General features: G+C 45.2%; 1 protein-coding gene, 1 long non-coding RNA gene and 1 pseudogene across 2 annotated transcripts in view; all 3 read right to left on the bottom strand.

Annotated features, from left to right (window-relative positions):
* Positions 1-734: 734 nt before the first annotated feature.
* The window catches only part of LOC138970152 (serine-rich adhesin for platelets-like), a 28,504-nt gene continuing 7,395 nt past the window's right edge, over positions 735-21,843 (bottom strand). Inside the window, exons 8-9 of the mRNA XM_070342639.1 lie at positions 20,445-20,564; positions 735-2,884 (exon numbers count right to left, since the gene is read on the bottom strand). Coding sequence (XP_070198740.1) covers positions 2,612-2,884; positions 20,445-20,564 — 393 coding nt within the window. The 3' untranslated portion in view covers positions 735-2,611. The remainder of the gene's footprint in view (positions 2,885-20,444; positions 20,565-21,843) is intronic.
* LOC138970919 (uncharacterized) lies at positions 7,005-9,897 on the bottom strand. Its single transcript, XR_011457112.1, has 2 exons — positions 8,608-9,897; positions 7,005-7,818 (listed from the first exon to the last, which is right to left on the bottom strand). It is a non-coding gene; the product is annotated as an uncharacterized lncRNA (long non-coding RNA).
* LOC138972081 (5S ribosomal RNA) lies at positions 19,047-19,165 on the bottom strand (annotated as a pseudogene).

Here is a 21,843-nt window from a genome sequence, read left to right on the forward strand (position 1 = left end):
ACCTAGCTACTGCCTTTTGCCTGAAGACTTTTGTTTGTGTGTGTGTGTGTGTGTGTGTGTGTGTGTGTGTGTGCGCGCACGCACGCGTGTGTTTATATGTTTGAGAGAAATTGTGCGTGCGAGTATATATGAGTGTGTGAGACGGAGAGAATGTGTGTTTGTGTGAATGTGTGTGCGTATGTAGGCGTTTCAGTTTGTGTGTGTGTGTGTGTGTGTGTGAGAAAGAGAGACTTGAGGAAAAGAATGTGTGAGAGATAGTGTGTGTAGGTGTTTCAGTGTGTGTGTGTGTGTGTGTGTGTGAGAGAGAGAGAGAGAGAGAGAGAGAGAGAGAGAGAGAGAGAGAGAGAGAGAGAGAGAGAGAGAGAGAGAGAGAGAGTGTGTGTGTGTTTAATTGTGAGAGAGAGCTCGCCGATTTGTCCTTTGCTGGGAATATGCAATGTCTTGGCTGGTTGACGAATGCGCATAAGGTATTGCCCTTCTACTCAATCGACTTAGGGCCTAGTTTCTGGCACCATAATCTTATTTTGGGAATTCCTCTAGATCGGGAACGTCCCTGGAGAATGAGACGATTGTCTTGGCAGAATAAAACAAATAGCAGAACAAGAGAAGATCAGTTCTAGCGCTTTTTACTGACTGACGGAATGTTTAATCACACTTTTAATAACTTTTCTGTGTGCTTTCATTCACACAGACGCCAAACTGGTCCTCTATTAATAAGTAAGGCACAAGACATATCATGGTTACAGGTATTTGTATTCTGCTTTCTTTGAAAGGCATTCAAAACAAAGAAACAAACACATTTTTCATAAAACTTTAAGGTAACATGTATTGGACATATCTGAGCACAAGATGGCATAACAAACCTGGCATGGAATAAAAACTGTGAAAACAAAGTTGGTTGTTGATTACAGTGGCACCTGCGGTGTCAGGCCTATGCGATGATAAGGCACCTCCCAGGAGAGGAGACTTTCTATTGTCTCGTCTATTATCTGTATCAAAATCTGCCTGTTGTGAGAGGACACTTAATTGCTGTTGTCTTGTCTGTTTTTTCTCATTCTGATGGTACATTCATTGTCTATTGTGGGAGTACGTAGTTGAGATTGTTACAATGTTAATGTTGTGTTGTAAATTTATTTTTCTGTTAATATTTTTGGATTTATATGCAGTAAATGTTGATCCAGTGTGTTTTATTCATATCTATAAAATGTAAAGTGCGTTATATAAACTACCATTTCTATGATTATTACTTTCATCTGGTCCCAAGAGTCTCTTCTCATCGCATGTACCACTGTTCCAATATTCCATTGAAAACAAAGAATAAAAAAAACTTAGCACACCATCAAATACATGTGGCGTATCCCAGGCTACCATATTTGTTTCTAAATGGTCTCAAAGCAAAGAAAAACAAATCAAAACAGTTACAAATTATCACATGCTTATTATCACATGCTTTTCATCTTTGCAAAATCATGTGTGATCACAGTTTGTGCCATATACTTTCAGTGCAGACAAAACCTGTGCATAAAAATTCACACCAAGAAAAAGGGATAGCAAACAGTGAACGAAGGCTCCATTACCAAACTATGAATGAATTCACAGTCTTCATATTTATGATATTGTGTATGCAAGAAGTGAGTAAGAGAGTTTATCCTATATACGTGAGAGAGACACTCGTGAGATAATAATCGTTCAAATCACACGTGTGTATATCATGTAAATGAGGTCATGTCAAGCAAGTCTGACAGGGACCTGTTTTTCCACTGCTTATGATGCCAAAGTCACCGAGACAAACGTCATTATAGAAACAAAAATTGCGCTCGCTAATTACCCTCGATGAATTTTTAGAACCAACACGTCACGCCACACTTTCAGAGTGACGTTTCTTTACTTTGACGTAAAAGATTGCACGAGGCTTTAGAAGAGATCGAGGTTCCAAAACAAGCGTCTTCAATTTAGCTGCCTCGACTGCAGGTCATTTTCAGTAAAATACACGTAAGTACAGTATGTAGGATAAACAGAATACTACATGGCTTGTTGTTTCGTACCAGATTTACACTCGTTGCTTTTTCAAAAAGTGAACAGCTCGTTTTCGCTCGCAGTTCAATATATAACAAACCAACTCGTGTAAATCTGGTACGACACAGCAAGCCATGTAGTATTCTCTATCTATATATATATTCATTGGGTTTGACCGTGTATATGTGTAGACATAGCACTGACGGAGTGAGAAGTAGGTAGCTTTGTTAATACTTTTTCACTGCTGACCACATTTTCAGAACAAGGACCATTGTAGAAACATTTCTGTTTTGGTTCTTGAGAGATTCATTCTTGTAGGAAGATAAAATAATTTGTTTTAGTACGTGTCTGTTGCAGGTCTGGAGACGATCGAATTCTGGATTGCAACTGATGGGGAAAGTGATAGTATTTTTGTCATGTTTGTTCAGTTCAGCACTTGATGAAAGAACCTCTTTGACTTTGGAGTCTCAAAGTTGTTGACAAACCTTTGCAGATAGAGGCATGCGGCCCTTCTTCCCTTTGTCCTTGAGAAAACAATTACCAGACATACTGTTCATGCATTTATGTGCTTCGTTCAAATACTTTGCATTGCCTGCTAGAGCCACTTCTGGGGAGACAGTTTGTGTGGAGGACTAGGAGTATCCAGTGAAGGTTTCTTCAGTGGCGGTAAAAAGTACTTTGATTTCTTCCAGTGCCAGTCACCACGCCCGCACAGAAAGTCGTCATCTTCCTCACAACTGATCGGGCGCTCACGTTTGTGATCATCTTGAAAGATGTCCAACGGTAGCAAATCTAGCTGGTCAAGGACATCTGAAGGACGATCAGTAGACAGTTCCAAATCGGTCTCACCTTCATCGTGGTATCTGTTCTGTAAAGATTGAAAACTTTTTCAACCTTTTTTTTCTTCTTCAGTGCATGTGCAAAGAACTGAGACTAAAGTTCTATTCATCCTGCACAAAAACAATCACAGCAACAGAAACACATGCATGCAAACTCATGCACACCCACACACACAAGCACACACAAACGCACACACAGCAGTGATGAAACGTTAAACTAAGTTCTCATGTTTGACAAACATGCCCCATTCTTGTTTATGAAGAATGACATTTGAAACGTTTACAGCTGTCAAGCCTGGCAAAGGCAACTAATTTGTTTGAGAGTGCATCATCAATAGAAGAATTGTGAAAATAAGTGTTGGGTTTGTATGGGTTGTGAAAGAGTGAGTCAACTTGATTTACTCAGACGAACGTCACATGGTTCCTGTACACGTGTTTAAGAAACGCCCTCTCGCTAGTGACTGGCGTGTAATGTCAAATGGGAAAGTTTCACAAATGGAAAGAAACTGACTTTACGTACGCGCGCACGCGCAGTGTATAGAATATCAGAATTGCACTTTCCCCAAGGGAAACGCGTAATGTTTGGACCAATTTCTCTCCTCTCTCCTTGCTTGTTTACTTCGAACTGGAAGGGGAAGTCGAAATATTTGTCTGAGCTTCAAGTGACTTAACTCATAGAGCCACTTGTTAAGTGTTTCTTGTTCACAAAAGCACTAATAAAAAAATTGCTCCAGGGGCTTGCAACGTAGTACAATATATGACCTGACTGGGAGAATTAAAAATTTTAGTAATAAATTTTCATTTGATTAATATACTTACCCAACTCACATATAGCAATTAACCCTGGTTCAGTGCTGGTATCGCTGTACGCGTCCCCTTGGTAACAAGAAAGACGCCTCTAAAAAAGAGTGACCGAGACCCGTAAGGGTGTCTAGGCCAGCCCGGAAACGAGGCTGCCTTCCGTATGCGCGCGCATACTCCGCCATATGCATCATTCTAAAACGAAGCCCAACTCACTTCTTTTTTAGACATATATAACCCCACAGCGGGGAGGCGGGAGGGAATAAACGATGTGAGTTGGGTAAGTATATTAATCAAATGAAAATTTATTACTAAAATTTTTAATTAAATTACATATCTTACCCAACTCACATATAGCAGATTGCTACTAAAGGTTGGAGGGCACTTTCCCAAATAGGAATCGAGATTTTGTCCTGCCTCTACCCGAGCAGGTAACCCAGAAACGCATCCTGTCTCAAGGCATAGAAATCCCTGAGAAAGACATCAATGAAGAACCTTTCAAGAAAGCCAGTAAGCCGACTCAAGAACTTCCGCCAGGAGATTAAAATGAAGATCAACTAGAGTGGAAGCCCAATCTTTTGCCTCATGAGGCCTGGCTGTAGTAAAGGGCAAGACTGCCCTGCCATTCCCTGCCTGACTCTGCCACCAGCCAAGAGCTTGCCTAGCTATGGTGGAGACCCACTCGGCTAACGAGACTTTCGACATATCTCTAAACCGTACCATGATGAATGAGATAAAAAGAAGTTTCTGAGTCTCCAAACGAGAGTGCACAGTCCGAAACAGAAATCTGCTGAGGGCTCTAACAGGACAAAAATGTACATCAGGATCTCCAAGAGCAATAAACTTGCTCAAGAGAGGAAAGTTGAGTCCGCGCCACCCGAAGAGAGAGGACTGACTGCTCCCCCCCCCCCTTTTAATTCCTTGCCAACACTTGAAGGCATGCCTAAACAATGTGGCAGTCTATAAAGCTAAGGTTGACTTAAGTAAGTCATTACCTCCACCAAAGTCGATAGAAAAACTTTCTATCCTTAACCAGTGTTTAACGTCGTTTCTAACCGTTCAGGGTTAAAAAGCGACGGAGTTGCAAAATAAGAACAAGAGCTGTTAGAATCAACAATCTGAAAAGATCCATGCAAGCTAGACAAATCATTGAACTCGAAATGATCAAAAGGCTAAATATGGCTCTGGAGGAGCCAGAATATTGCTAAAAGGTTTAAAATGTGCACAAAGCTGGATTCTCCAAATTCTGCTTACTTGCCAGAAAATTTGAAGGAACCCTAAGAACCATAGATCAGTCTTTCCCCAAAAAGCTGTCCATAGCAAACCTAGCCAGAAAAAACCTTCCGCATAGAACACAGAAACTCTGAACCAAATCCAGAGTTGAGGCAGAAGCCCCTAAGTAACTCAAGTGAACCCTTACAGCAAACATTCAAGTAATTCCGATGTGAGAAAGCAAAGATGCCTTCTTGCCAGCCTAAAGAGGTCTGGAAACCAAGATTGCAAAGACCCGTACTGTGCGACCAACAGGTCGCCCAAACTAACTCAAAAAGAGCCCTGTGAAAGCGAGGGTATGGAGCCCCAACCCAAAGTGGATAACAGCCAGCCTGAAGCTTTTCGTTTGGAAACGAAAAACAGCCAAGACCTGCCCTGCGCTTTCTTTTTACCGTGAGATTCTCTTAGTTAGAGAACCCGCGTGCCTAGAAGCGGGCTCAAAAAGAGACCTTTCAAACAAGAAAGAGATTAACCTCTAGCCAACAGAATAATACTTAAAGGGCAGAGGCTTACTCTCAGGTAAAAAACGGCAAAGTAAAATCTTTGTATATGAGTCCAGTCGGACCACAAAGATAACCTGTTAAACGTAACCGCCCGAGCGAGAGACTAAAAGCAAGTTTCGTTCAAACGAGCCAATCATAAAGAAAAGATGCCGCAATCTCCCAGAGCTAGGAGACCTTGATCTAACAGACAGTCTCTCCTAGCTATCGCCATCACCAAACCCGAGGGCGGTTCCATAGAACGAAAAGCAAGAGAACCTAAGTCCTTAAGCTTGGAGTTACCCGAAGCCTACAGAAAGCGCTCCGCGAGTGACACGCTACTTGGGCGTAAGAAACAAGCTAAAGCACCACCACCACCACAGGCAAATAGTCGTGCGTTGCCCACAAAAGTAGTGGTGACAAAGAAGACTCGCTTGCGAAAACTTCCGCAAGAACAAGATGACCCCGCCAGAGGATCTAAGAACTTAACACTCGAAGATTCTCCTCAGAAAGCTCAAACCAACTACAAAATGCCGCGAACCGCGACACAGCTGAAGTATGAGCCTCCCCATTTCCTCCTCTTGTTCCAGCATCATAACGAACATCGAAATGATGAGAACCAGTCACCCATCCCGATAAGGCAAAAACTTGCCAACAATCGGAAAAGTTTTGAAAAGTTTCAAACGTCATAACACCATGCCAGATCTCCATCCACCTGACTCACGCCAGCTGGAAGACTGGAAGAGAAAGTGAAAACAGCCTGTAAAAAATGGCAAAGGACCCTTACCGAAATCTAGTATACCACAAATGTGCTACATGTAGCGCATAATTAGTACACTGTGGTACGTGCTAGAAATGTGCCAAATTGGAACCATGGACTTAGAAAAAAAAATAGACAAATGCAGTATACCACAAATGTGCTACGCCTGGTACATTTCTAGCATGCGCTACAAATGTGCCACAAAGGTTCCAATTTGGCACATTTGTGGTACATAAGCTAGAAATGTACTACAAAACTGCAAACCGGCTTCTGGATTAGCACATTCCTAGCACGTGCCACAAATGTGCTACGCCTGGTACATTTCTAGCATGCGCTACAAATGTGCCACGAAAGTTCCAATTTGGCACATTTGTGGTACATGAGCTAGAAATGTACTACAAAACTGCAAACCTGCTACTGGATTAGCAAATTTCTAGCATGTGCAACAAATGTGCTACGCCTGGTACATTACTAGCACGTGCCACAAATGTGCTACGCCTGGTACATTTCTAGCACATTTGGCACATTAAAAACTGAATTGTAGCTAATATACTTATTGTATTTTTTATTAATAGTAATATTGTGCTATAATTTATAAATCCAATTGTACTTGTAGGTTTGCTGTTTTGTGGTACATTTCTAGCGCACACCAGCAGCAGCTATTCGAGCAATAAACCGGGTGAAAAATGCACATATTAGCACATTATTGGCATATTAATAGTACACTTATCGGCACACTGACCTAAAATCCAATTCACAAAATTATGGTCTTGTTCAAATCACTTCAATTGATTCACACACATACATTATATGCAAAAACAGAAAACCCAAAATAGATGTAGAAAGAATAAACCGCTTTTATTGAATGAATATGGAATGTCAGTAAGTAGTAACACACACTGACCTGCACAGACCTAGATCCTCATGGAAAATGAATGTCATTTACACATTACACCTACCTAGATTCTCATTGAAAATAAATTTCAGTTCCACGTGTTATTGTTTTGGAATTTGAGGTCAGTTGGGTAAGTGACACTTTACGGAGAAAACTTGAACTTCGCTGCCCCCGTTTTGTGACGATCAAGATTTCAAAGCTTCTGTAGTTAACCTTCAACGTACTTTGTGGGTTGAGGACGACCCAGAGCCTCACACAATCGACTTTATCTCTGAAACTTTTTGAGTTTTTAATTGAGACTTCATGCAATCTCTAATCACCATACGACCTTTCCATTGCCCATTTTTTGAAAGATTATCTTTGTGAACAAACAAATAAACGATAACGTGTAGAACTACACAGTCCGGATGATGTGGGTGGTGGACGACCCATATGGAATTACGTAATGAATGTTACGTTGTTTATCCTTATTCGGATGACGTGGGTCGTGTACGACCCATACTCTGCAAAGAGGCGGAAAAATGTTTATTCCTATCCGGATGGCGTGGATCGTGTACAACCCATAACTTTTTACGTTGAATCCTTTGGAAAGTGTGGGTCATGTCATCCGGACTGTGAAGTGTGGGTCGTGTCATCCGGACTGTGTAGTCCAACGCTTGATCCGGTGAAGGTTAAAAAGAGAGTCAGAATGCCCGGGTCTTGATCCATGTCATTGATGCAGAAAAAGGCAGCTCACATGGGACTGCAGGCCATCAACTGCAAACACAAATAATATTCATATTAAAGATGACTTACTTATGCACTTTAAATAATTTATTAACGGTCGAGAAAAAACATTTGGATTTCTGTTTCAAGTGTTTGTTGGATTCTTCCATTCCTCCTGGGTCTTGCAGACTTGAAAGTTGACAAGAAAAGCTACTCTTCACTGTGCACCTGTATCCAGGGAATACTTGAAAAAAACAGCATAGTAGTTATTATTACTGTTGTCTAATACAGTAATACTATTACTAGTAACTTAATTTACAATTCAACATTTGATATTTTTTAATTTAATTTTGAAATTGAAGAGAAACAATTAGATAAACTTGCTAATTTTCAAATACTAAATGTATGGAAGGAAATAATTGGTTGGCAATATTACACATGACGAACGCAAGCACTCTTCGTGGATGCAAGTGAGCTATAAAGTATAATGAATGTCCATGGCCGATGACTCAGTCATAACTAACGTGCTCAATTCAAACTCAAAGCTAAGTTCTGTTCTACTACTACTTCTAGTGGCACTGGTAATAATAGTAGTACTGCAAAATGTGAAGATGAGTCTGTAACAGTAACTTGAGTAAGTGAAAGTTTGAAAAGAATGTGTATTTGTTTGTCTTCGTGCCATACTACCAATTAAGTACCAGTCATCTGACAGAGTCACTGTCACTGTGAGTGTGTCTATGATTTGAACTTCACTTTTCAATCACTCAACTCACTGGGTCAGCACAATAGCTACACTAAAAGTTAAAATACCACTGTATCAAAACAATCTACACAACTTACCAACTATAGAGTGAAGAAAGTGAGACAGAGTCAGTCACTCATTGCGATTCGGGTGGAGGCAGAGTGGATGTTTCGTTTCTGACTTAGCAAGTAGACGTGTCACTGTCACTGTCAGCCATGGTTCTCCAAGTTGTCAAAGGACCGGCTTGCTCTTCGCATGGAAGTAGTTGTGGATTTCAACATAGCAACAATATTGTAGACTTTGATCCCACACTTAGATATCCAGTTCAAAAGCTTCGTTCATGATGCATTCCTGGGAAAATATCCACTCTGAACACAGCACTGTTTCAGTGTTTGAATCACATGGCAGTTTCGTGGGGTAGATTCAAAATGGCGGTGTATTTTGTCTCCTTTCATTTGATTGGGCGATATTTTTAGAAGTAGCCACTCACGCGAAGCGACACAATACATGATCAAATACCAAGCTTGTGCATACCATGCAGACAAGAGAAAGCTGACTGCCTATTGTTTTCTCTTCTTATTCCACATTGACTTCCTTAAAAGTTTAAGTCCAAAATGCTTTCTCATAGTGACCTTCTCCATTTAAAATCTTGAAGGAACTTACAAGTACAATTATACTCTTTTTTTGTAATTTCTTATAATTTTGTTTATTTTTCACAAAAGCTATCTAGATGTGTGGATTTTGTATCAATGAGTATACAATTTAATACATTATGCTAATCTTTTATAAAGCTGATTTTGTGTGAAATTATGTGTTTATATACATTTTAACCATGAATCCCTGTGTTTTTACCCTGTATCCTATTTTTTTTTGTACTTAATTTTTACTGTGACAGTTTCTTTAGTTTATAAAATGCAAAATTCTGCTAAGTCCAAGATTGGCATATTTGTAGCATACTGTGAAAAAAACTAAGTCTTTACTAGCACACAAAAATGACAAAGTATTTCATTGGCATATTTGTAGCACACAAGAAAATAGCTAAGTCCATGATTGGCACATTTGTAGCACATAATAAAATAGCTAAGTCTGTGATTGGCACATTTCTAGCGCGTAAGAAAATAACTAAGTCCATGATTGGCACATTTCTAGCACATGCAAAGAGCTCACAGTTGTTCGTTAGCACATTTCTGGTATAGAATAAAATGACAAAGTCCATGATTGGCACATTTCTAGCATAGGATTGAAACCTGTAGCACATTTTGTGGTATACCACAAATGTACCAATGGTTGTTCGTGGCACATTTGTAGTATACGTTTGGTACATTTAGTACATTTTTAGCATAGGATTAGCACAAAATTGGTATACCAATAATGTGCTAAAAACTGTAGGGGGAACCGCAGAAACGGAACCAGAAGCCAAAAGCTGAAAAGTGCCTACCACCAACACCACAGTGTTAACAGTAGAAGGATATCCCGTCCTGCACCCAGAAGTCACAGCCGCAAAAGCGAAAGCGCAACAGGCCGTGGATAAGTAAACATCAGGACCAACCGGTTGCACAGAAACACACCGGACGATCCCGTTGTACCTCAAACCATTTCAGCTGCGAGCGCCACTGCACTTGCTAACTTGAAACAGAACCTAAAATCAGTGCTTAACAGAAAAACAGGAGCACCTTAATCAGAACAGCCTTCATGCACCTCCGTGCAATCCGGAAGCTGACTCCATGCTAGACTAAAACTCCAACAAGGAATCAGCCCTACTGCTCGCTTCCTGCCCCCCTGCTCGGTATCAAAGGTAGGAAAGTGACCCCCAGAGAGACTCGCATGGTCAACCCAAGAATCACCCAGCCCACCAACTTTGTCACGATCGGGTGACAGAGACCAAGAAAGTGTCACTCAGTGGAGTGCCTGTTCTGGGTCAATGTATGATAGAAAGCGCCTGTGCGTGATATTGGACACAGCAGAGTTTTTGCTGACAGTGCTCCCGAGCACGGATGTTTTGAAACGCACGAGCTTCACAGTGCAGGTTTCTGCTGTCATAGGGCTGACGGTTTTTTTCGCTGACAGCGCGCACGGGATTTTCAGGGATTGAGTTTCTCGTGTCTTTTTCCTGCTTGGGGAGGCAAAACTGTGTATAGCTGGACTGGTTTGGTGACAAGGTCAGTCACGTGTATTTGGCTAGGTGGTCTGTCAGAGACTCAAGGACGACACACTTGACACCCAGCGGCAGAAGGGGAAGGACCTAACACACAGTTACTAGAGTATGATGGTTTTTCACCGAGTATCATATTCGGCACTCTAGGGGAACTTCCACAAGTTATTCCTTTCCTCTGCCACGTATTTTGCTGAGGACAAGTCGTCACATTTCCTTCGTCGGCGATGGCTTTCGCATAAGGATTCGACAAGGGGTTCTGGACGTTTTGGGTCACTGTTGACGAACAGAGACTGTTCCAGGGAGGAGGCGGACTTTGCTTCCATTGAGAGTTACAATCATAGGCTTTTGAGGTAATAAATCATTATTTAACGCTGTTGATGAGTCTGTGTTGTGGAATGAAATACTCTCTGTTGTTCTTTCCAGGTTAGCGCATAATTTACTCTCTGTGACGCTAAAATACTAATCTGTATATGGTTTTTGCAGATAGGGAGAGAAGGACGGAAAATGACTGTTTTGTTGTTGTAAAAAGTCAGTTTTGTGCAGGCCCACGTGCTCGATGAGATATTTAAAGATGACATGTTTTAAGGTGGTGGGTGAGGGGTAGCTGACATGTTTAGTGCACCGATGCTTTCTGTTTGCAGCCTTCGTTCCTTCGTTCGTTCGTTTCGTTCGTTCGTTACGTTCCCGTAACATCGGCACGGCTGACTCTGGCGGGAACTGTTGAGGCTACGCTAACCAGGAGACCGGCTAACCAGGAGACCGGCTAACCAGCGGACCGGCTAACCAGCGAACCGGCTAACCAGCGGACCGGCTAACCAGCGAACCGACTAACCAGCATACCGGCTAAGCAGCAGCAGCAGAGATAAAGCTAAGTGCACCATGTCGTACGCACCCCGTTGACCACCGTTGTCTTTTCGTATCTATGATTTCATTGGAGTAGTGACAACGTGGGGTGTGTGACACCTGCACGAACTAGAGCTTTTCGAACAGAACATTCTCATTTCGACTGTATTTACACGGGTTCAGCGTGTTACTATAATTTTCTACATAGTACTGGCATTTTGTCAGTGAACACTGGTTTTTTACGTGTTGAGAACGTAAAAGGAACATATTTTGAGTGAAGGCTCGAGGGAGGTGGAGAGTTTATACATAAACAGGCGTCTGAAACTTATACTTTTGTTGACTCTATTTAATTGTATGCCTGCGAGAGTGGATCGTGGTGTGGTTAGTTAATTAGTAGTAATTAACCGGTTCATAATCACCTTGAGTGATATATTGAAACGTGACACGTGGGGGCCAAGCCGGGATTTACTCAGTTAATTTCCAACTGATAAAGACCCACCAATTAAGGAGAACTAAGAGCAGATAATCTCGTCAGTGCTCGACTTATTTTCTGCTTGGTGCTACCCTTTTTTGTATAGTTTTGATCATATACCACACCTTAAGCGATTCACATCTTGCAGGAAATGTAAATTGTAATTTGTGAGTTATTGTATGCGCTAACTGTGATTATCTCCCTTTCCTTTGTTTGTGAATCTTTGTTGTTGTACGTTCAGAGTTTTCCGTTGCAGAGAGCTGAGCGGGGTTAGCGGATTTGTTATTCGTTTTACTCAGTTTTCTCTACATTGTTGTTTCGCATTCTGTAACAGGTTACATTTCTACCGTCTTGTTTTACTTGGATTTTTCTCCATATTTTGACTTTGTTGGAATTTTGGGGGGGAAGGGTCCGAGGACTTCTGTCCTAACCAAGGCTGTGGGAGACACTCTGTTTCACCGCAAAAAGCAGCCGATAAAGTAGGCCACGGCTGTGGGAAACACTTTGTTTCACCGCAAAAAGCAGCCATAAAGTAGGCTACGCGTTTTGTTCTACACCGTTTGGATTTTTCTTCTGCATTTTCCGGTTGCTGGATTTTTGTATCCATTTCATCACCGCGTGTTCTAGCTATAGCTGCGTTAGACTTATTTTGGTAATAAAGCTTTGCTAAAACTAACCATGGCCACAGGGGGATCTCCGACGAGGAGAATAACTTTCGAGACTCCTGGTAGTGAGCAACCGACTGAGCGAGACGCACGCGTTAGAGCCCGAAGCGTTCTAAAACGCTTAGAAGTGGAACGGAAGGAAGAATTTGAGCGACTGACAAGAAAAGAAGAACGTGACAGACAGGACAAGAAGGACGAACTTGACAGACAAGAAAGGGAACGACAGGCTGAACGAGACAGACAGGAAAGGAAAGAAGAACGTGACAGACAGGAAAGGAAAGACGAACGAGATAGACAGGAAAAGAAAGACGAACTTGACAGACAAGAAAGAGAACGAGACAGACAGGAAAAGAAAGACGAACGTGACAGACTAGACCGGAAGGAACAGGCGGATCGCGATCACCAGCTAGAGCTAGCTAGGCTACAGGCCGAGAAGGGTACGCTCACTCAGGCTAGCGCGCCGACGTTTGTTGCCGACCGTACGAGACTGCCGACGTTCGACGATGACAAGGACGAGCTCGACGACTTTTTACGCCGGTTTGAGCGCATTGCATCTGACCAGAAGTGGGAAGAGGCCACGTGGGCTAGCCGCCTTAGCACCTGCTTGAAAGGACGCGCATTGCAGCTCTACAACGCTTTGGAGGACGACGAGGCGAGAGACTATCAGGCACTAAAGAAGGCGTTACTCCAGCGCTTCAACCTGACTGCTGAAGCCTACAGACGACGTCTGCGTAACAGCAAGAGACTGAGCGGCGAGCTGAGCCATCAGTTTGTGGCACGCCTTAATCTCTACCTGCGGCGCTGGGTGGAGATGGCCGAAAAGGACTGGACCGTCAACGACCTTGCCGACCTCATAGTCATGGAACAACTGATGTCCAGCCTGCGACCTGAGGTGGTGACTTTCGTGCAGGAGCACCAGCCCAAGACTACTCAGGAGGCAGCCGACTGGATCAGAGTGCACGAGGACGCCCAGGCGATCTCCGGCAAATCTTCAGGCTCACGGCCAGGAAAAACGGGAAATTCGGGTTCTTCAGGACCCAAGGACGGGAAGGACGATCAGGGACACAAGGGATCGAGTTCCAGAACTGACATCCAGTGTTACTACTGCAACAAGCGGGGCCACGTGAAGAAGGACTGCCACAAGAGACAGGCTGACCAGAAGGGCGTTCACTTCGTTGGCAGTGAGGAGTTCAGGGACGTCACGAGCTCATGCACCATCCCACAACTCTGCGTTCCGTGCTCCAGGAAACATTTCCAGCCCCACTGCAACGTCTACGTTAACGGAGTGAAGGGCGAAGGTCTGCGGGACACAGGGGCAGACATGATAGTGGTTCGGGCGAGTCTAGTTCCAGCTATGGCCTACACAGGAGACAGCATCAGGGTGAGAATGGCCGAGGCATCTCACGCTTACGACTTGAACACGGCAGTGATCAAGGTCGTAACCCCGTTGTTCACGGGGACCATTGTGGCCGTCGTCATGGACGATCCTCCATGCGACCTGCTCATTGGAAACCGGGTTCAGTTTGTGGACGGCGTCACCAGGGAGGTTCCCGTTTATCGGTCTCCCGACGTCATTTCAGTGCTCACGCGGGCACAGGCGGAGCGAGAGGACAAACCTCTCAAACCCCTACCTGCTGCACGAGCTGCCCTGGGGAACGTGACCCCCGCGCTTCTCGCGAAGGCTCAGGATTCTGACCCGACCTTAGCTACTCCTCGGGAGCACGCGAAGTCGGGGAAGGTGAAGCTGAGCGGGAAGCATGGGAGGTCAAAGTTCCTCAGGGACAAGAAGTTGCTCTACCGTGAGTTCAGCAACCAAGAAGGTACATTCAAACAGGTTGTCGTGCCTCGCGAGTTTCGCGAGGGTGTCATGGCAACGGCACACGACTCGATTCTGGGAGGTCATCTTGGTACCAAGAAGACCACGGATCGTGTCTGGCGCCACTTTTACTGGCCAGGCATCTGCACGGATGTCCGACGTTTCTGTGCGTCCTGCGATAAGTGCCAGAAGGTGGTTGCCAAAGGAAGGGTGAGGAAGGTCCCCTTGGAGAAGATGCCGCTCATCGACGAACCCTTTCGTCGGGTGGCAGTGGACATCATCGGGCCCATCTTGCCTGCGTCTGAGGACGGAAACAGATACATTTTGACCATGGTGGACTACGCTACTCGATACCCAGAGGCGATCCCTCTGAAATCGATTGAAGCCACGCGAGTAGCTGAGGCTCTGGTTACTATGTGGTCCCGGCTGGGAATTCCATCAGAGGTACTCACCGACAGAGGCACGCAGTTCACGGGAGGAGTGATGGCGGAGGCAGCACGACTGCTATCACTGGAGCAGCACTTCACCACTCCTTACCATGCTCAGTGCAACGGACTGGTGGAGAGGTTCAATGGCACCTTGAAGACCATGCTGAGGAAACTAGCTCAGGAGAAACCACGCACGTGGGACAGGTACATCCCAGCATTGCTTTTTGCATACCGCGAGGTTCCTCAGGAGAGCTTGGGTTTTTCCCCATTTGAGTTGTTGTACGGCAGACAGGTACGCGGTCCCATGGCTATCCTGCGTCAAGCTTGGACGGACGAAGAAGCTGACGAGGAGGTGCAGACGACAGCGACCTACATCGTAGAACTCAGGAACAGGATTGAAGAGACCTGCAAATTGGCTCAAGAGAACCTGGGAAGAGCAGCACAGCGTTACGCGCGAGGATTCGACCGCAAGGCACGGCCGCGCAGCTTCAAGATTGGAGAACGGGTGTTGCTACTTCTACCTGTCAAACACAACAAGCTACAACTGCAGTGGCAAGGACCTTTTGAGGTGACAGCGAGGGTGGGCCAGAACGACTACAGGATCATGATGCACGGGAAAGCACGCCTGTACCATGCCAACCTGCTGCGCGCCTACATAGAGAGGACAGCCTACGGGGAGAAGAACAAAGACCAGAAGAACAAAGACAAGAAGACAGAGAAGGTTGCAGTCATCAGGGGTGAAACGAGGGGTTGCTCGTTCTTGAGGACGACCTTTCTGTCTGGAAACAGACCATCAACCTCTGCAATATCTTCAGGTTGCAAGGTTGGCAAACGCCAGACTTATGCGCTGGGCGTTGATTCTCCAACCGTACCAATTCACGGTACGCGTCATTCCGGGCGCCAACAATGTTGGAGCTGACTTTCTCTCTCGGGCTGTAGAGGAGAACATGACTGTGAGCGAAACCGAGGTTTCGTCTTGAAGAGGGGAGGTGTGTCACGATCGGGTGACAGAGACCAAGAAAGTGTCACTCAGTGGAGTGCCTGTTCTGGGTCAATGTATGATAGAAAGCGCCTGTGCGTGATATTGGACACAGCAGAGTTTTTGCTGACAGTGCTCCCGAGCACGGATGTTTTGAAACGCACGAGCTTCACAGTGCAGGTTTCTGCTGTCATAGGGCTGACGGTTTTTTTCGCTGACAGCGCGCACGGGATTTTCAGGGATTGAGTTTCTCGTGTCTTTTTCCTGCTTGGGGAGGCAAAACTGTGTATAGCTGGACTGGTTTGGTGACAAGGTCAGTCACGTGTATTTGGCTAGGTGGTCTGTCAGAGACTCAAGGACGACACACTTGACACCCAGCGGCAGAAGGGGAAGGACCTAACACACAGTTACTAGAGTATGATGGTTTTTCACCGAGTATCATATTCGGCACTCTAGGGGAACTTCCACAAGTTATTCCTTTCCTCTGCCACGTATTTTGCTGAGGACAAGTCGTCACATTTCCTTCGTCGGCGATGGCTTTCGCATAAGGATTCGACAAGGGGTTCTGGACGTTTTGGGTCACTGTTGACGAACAGAGACTGTTCCAGGGAGGAGGCGGACTTTGCTTCCATTGAGAGTTACAATCATAGGCTTTTGAGGTAATAAATCATTATTTAACGCTGTTGATGAGTCTGTGTTGTGGAATGAAATACTCTCTGTTGTTCTTTCCAGGTTAGCGCATAATTTACTCTCTGTGACGCTAAAATACTAATCTGTATATGGTTTTTGCAGATAGGGAGAGAAGGACGGAAAATGACTGTTTTGTTGTTGTAAAAAGTCAGTTTTGTGCAGGCCCACGTGCTCGATGAGATATTTAAAGATGACATGTTTTAAGGTGGTGGGTGAGGGGTAGCTGACATGTTTAGTGCACCGATGCTTTCTGTTTGCAGCCTTCGTTCCTTCGTTCGTTCGTTTCGTTCGTTCGTTACGTTCCCGTAACATCGGCACGGCTGACTCTGGCGGGAACTGTTGAGGCTACGCTAACCAGGAGACCGGCTAACCAGGAGACCGGCTAACCAGCGGACCGGCTAACCAGCGAACCGGCTAACCAGCGGACCGGCTAACCAGCGAACCGACTAACCAGCATACCGGCTAAGCAGCAGCAGCAGAGATAAAGCTAAGTGCACCATGTCGTACGCACCCCGTTGACCACCGTTGTCTTTTCGTATCTATGATTTCATTGGAGTAGTGACAACGTGGGGTGTGTGACACCTGCACGAACTAGAGCTTTTCGAACAGAACATTCTCATTTCGACTGTATTTACACGGGTTCAGCGTGTTACTATAATTTTCTACATAGTACTGGCATTTTGTCAGTGAACACTGGTTTTTTACGTGTTGAGAACGTAAAAGGAACATATTTTGAGTGAAGGCTCGAGGGAGGTGGAGAGTTTATACATAAACAGGCGTCTGAAACTTATACTTTTGTTGACTCTATTTAATTGTATGCCTGCGAGAGTGGATCGTGGTGTGGTTAGTTAATTAGTAGTAATTAACCGGTTCATAATCACCTTGAGTGATATATTGAAACGTGACAAACTTCCTGCCCCCAGGGCGGAAGCTTACGTTGCCTAGGGCTCTTAGCCGCTGCTGAACGTGCGCCAGAAAGCGGAAGAACAGACACGGTTTCAACACTTCACCGCACAAAGCTTGCTACCTCCTGCGAACGTACACCACTTTCACCGGAGAACCCGGCTACCCGCGGCCCTTTGCCAACTCCAGGGCAATGGACAACGATTACCGGAAGCTGAAGTGAACATCCTGTTCCTCCGAACTTCCAGAAGCCATCAAACCGGATAGAGGTGGAGGAAGTAAAGCTTTGCTCTCAACCACCCCCTCCAGTCAAAACTTAAATGCCGTTTTCCGCCGCCCACGTCACTGCGCTGGACAACCTGAACGGCAAGTTAAGCTGGGTGTCGTCCATCCCCGTGAACGCACCCTCATATGGAAGTATCTTCGTCATCCTCTCCTTCATGCTCGCAATCGCAATCGGGAAGGTGACCCCCGCCTTTCGCGGTCCACCAACTCCCACAATACTTAAATGCCATTTTCCGTCGACCACGTCACTGCGCTGGACAACTTGAACGGCAAGTTAAGCTGGGTGTCGTCCATCCCCGTGGACGCACCCTCATAAGAAGGTATTCTCGTTAACCTTTCCTTCATGCTCGCAATCGCAATCAGGAAGGTGACCCCCGCCTTTCGCGGTCCACCAACCTTCACAAAACTTAAATGCCATTTTCCGCCGCCCACGCCACTGCGCTGGACAACTTGAACAGCAAGTAAGCTGGGTGTCGTCCATCCCCGTGGACGCACCCTCAAATGGAAGTATCCTCGTTATCCTTTCCTTCATGCTCGCAGTCGCAATCAGGAAGGTGACCCCCGCCTTTCGCGGTCCACCAACTTCCACAAAACTTAAATGCCGTTTTCCGCTGCCCGCGTCACGGCGTTTGGACAACTTGAACGGCAAGTAAGCTGGATGTCGTCCACCACCGTGGACGCACCCCTTCCTGCCCCCTGGGCGGAAGCAGATGCCTTTCAACCTGACCACAGTCTACTGACGAGGCGGGAAGAATAGGAACATCTGTTCGCTTGTCAGGGCCCTTAGCACCCACTGACACCCCGACTAAGCGGTGGATATCAGCCGATGTTTCAGAACTTTCACCTGGGATGAGACCCGAGGCTACTCCCTCAAGACAACGCTCACGTGGCGAACACATGTTCGCTTGTCAGGGCCCTTAGCACCCACTGACACCCCGACTAAGCGGTGGATATCAGCCGATGTTTCAGAACTTTCACCTGGGATGAGACCCGAGGCTACTCCCTCAAGACAACGCTCACGTGGAGTACACATACCTTGTGAAGAAGGACAGACGCCGGAGACCGTGAACTCCCCACACAAGGTCACAGCAGGGGACGAACGACCACTGTCCAGAGAAGAACACACAGCAACCCCGGCCGGGAGAGCACGTAGTTCTGCCTTTGATGACGAAGTGCCAGCTGCCAAAGCAGAAACCTGTGAACTTAAAGTCAAAAGCAAAGAGGCCACGTCTACAGACGCAAGCCCAATAACAACATGTTTAACACCGAGCCCGGACTAATCCGTAGGCTTAAAACAAAGGTGGCCACTGCACCCGGTGTTCACAGGCGGTCACCCATCCAAGAACTAACCGGGCCCGACGTTGCTTAACTTCGATGAAAGGACGAGAACCGGTGCTTACAACGTGGCGAGGCCGTTGGCCGGCAAAATGGGGGTTCCGGAATAGTCACCAGTGTAGTAAACAAACTGCAAGCGGACTTGTCTACCGGCTTAGCGGGTAAAACAATCAACACATCCAAAGATTTTTAGCAAGAGAATCTACAACAGAAACGGACATAGACCGGATAGTTTAGACTTCCTAAAAGCTTTCTAAGGAGAAAAGGGCACAGCAGCTACCTATTAAGAAGCTGCCCTCTTCTTAGCATTGTCAGCCATGACGGAAAAACGACTCACGAAAAAATTTCTGAGAAACATCGCAAGTCCAAAATACGGCCAACAAAACTGCCAAAATCAAGCAAAATACAAGGAACGACCTCACCTCAACATAGTTGTGAAGTCCAGATGACAAGAAGAGACCAAGAGGAACGAAACAAAGTCAAAAGACTAAGTAACAAAGGCTGAACAGCCAGAGCGTACATAAAATGCGACCAGTCCCACTGACGCTGAGTTTTTAGAATGATGCATATGGCGGAGTATGCGCGCGCATACGGAAGGCAGCCTCGTTTCCGGGCTGGCCTAGACACCCTTTCGGGTCTCGGTCACTCTTTTTTAGAGGCGTCTTTCTTGTTACCAAGGGGACGCGTACAGCGATACCAGCACTGAACCAGGGTTAATTGCTATATGTGAGTTGGGTAAGATATGTAATTTAATGCAAGTTTCCAGTACAAAGGACTAAACATTTCTTACATACTGCTTGACTAAAATCTTTACAAACATTGACTATATTCTATACAAGAACCACTTAACAAGGGTTAAAGGAGAAACAGAATCCGTTAGTCGCCTCATACGACATGCGGGGTGCAGAGAAATAAGGATGTGGAAAAGAAGACTTTTGGTAAGTGAAATAAAGGTGATGGATCCAGTCAGGTAGAAATAAGACAACAAGAAAAGAATTGGAAAACTGCAGGGAATAGTAGGGAGAGTTTTCTTGGAAGGAAATATAGGTGAAAGGACTGGTAAGGCAGAAATAAGACAAAAGAAGAGAAGAAACAGAACCGTTAGTCGCCTCTTACGACATGCTGGTTAGCATCGGGTAAATTCTTTCTAGTCCCAACCAATATGGGACTCCCCCTAACCCGCGGGGGGTGACTTAACTCTGCCAACAGTCATTTTCAAAAATCGTCTATTCTAGGGCATCGTCACAGAGACTGTAATCTGATAGAACAGATAAAAATGTTGGCCTTCAGCAGCCCTGTGACGGTAAAGATACAGCCAATAATGAATGTTACCCTTGTTATTTACAGCTGATAATGAATGTTACCCTTGTGATTTGCGTTGTGTAGGAACCTGCAGGGTCCTTTCTGCCCCGGACACCAAAAGTAACGTCTGGTACGCTAAACTGACTCCTGAAGTAGGCGTCACCAGAACAAACATCCATCTGCTGCAAAACAAGTGAACGGAACTGTATGTACAAGGGAGGTACATATAGGCTGCAAGGAAAAAGAACAGCTACCATTCCATTACCTGTACAGGGAACGCTCATGTGAAGATGATGTCAATACATGTTTATAGGTCCCTCTCTTTGTTACTCGCACACACAATCAATCAATATATGAGGCTTATATCGCGCGTAGTGGGTACAGTTCTAAGCGCAGGGATTTTTTTATTTTTTTTATTTTAATTTTTTTATTTTTTTTAATGCAATTTATATTGCGCACATATTCAAGGCGCAGGGATTTTGTTTATGCCATGTGAGATGGAATTATTTTACACAATACATCACGCATTCACATCGGCCAGCAGATCGCAGCCATTTCGGCGCATATCCTACTTTTCACGGCCTATTATTCCAAGTCACACGGGTATTTTGGTGGACATTTTTATCTATGCCTATACAATTTTGCCAGGAAAGACCCTTTTGTCAATCGTGGGATCTTTAACATGCACACCCCATACATGCATACACGAAGGGACCTCGGTTTTTCGTCTCATCCGAAAGACACACAGTTGAACACCCTTTTAAGACCCGCCCATTTAGGACTAGCTCCCACCCTGGGTTTTTCCAGATATTTTTGTTCATAACCTCTGTAAATTTACCCCCATTTTAAGACTAGCCCCTCCTTTTGTTTAGACTTGATTTTCTCACATTTTCTGGGGTCTTAAAAGGGGAGTACAGTGGAACCCCTCTCTAGCGACCTTGAAAATGTTGACAAAAATCGGTCCTTATGGAGGAGGGTCCTTACAGAGGGAGGGGGCGGGGTCAGGGGGCCACAAAGAAAGTCACCTCAGATTTTCTGAAAAAAAGAAAACAGAGAAGTTTGAGTTGCTGACGACCGTTTCCTCAAGCAAACTGCTTCGATTTCATGTTTGACATTGTCGATGGTGTCCACCAGTTTTGGTGCATGTACTACCCTCAGATCTCAGTACCCTGGCCAAGTTTCCTCTCAAGACATCAAAGAGACCGGGCCATAGGTTAAACTCCCCATAGGTTAAACTCGGTCACTGACCCGGGTGCAGGAAGTGTTTCCTCTCTCAGATATGAAAGACGAACCACCTCTTGTAGCTAAAACTGGGTCAATGACACCTGGGAAGAAGGTCAGTGTCTTTTAACAAGGCCACCCAGCTATCACAATGGACCTGCCTTTGATCTCGATGATTGGTTTGTGATGTTTACTCAGCCCACCCAACCATCACACCTCTCAGCGGTTTAGTGCCTTTGC

This window comes from Littorina saxatilis, linkage group LG7, assembly GCF_037325665.1.
Source record: "Littorina saxatilis isolate snail1 linkage group LG7, US_GU_Lsax_2.0, whole genome shotgun sequence".
NCBI classification, from domain to species: Eukaryota; Metazoa; Mollusca; class Gastropoda; order Littorinimorpha; family Littorinidae; genus Littorina; species Littorina saxatilis.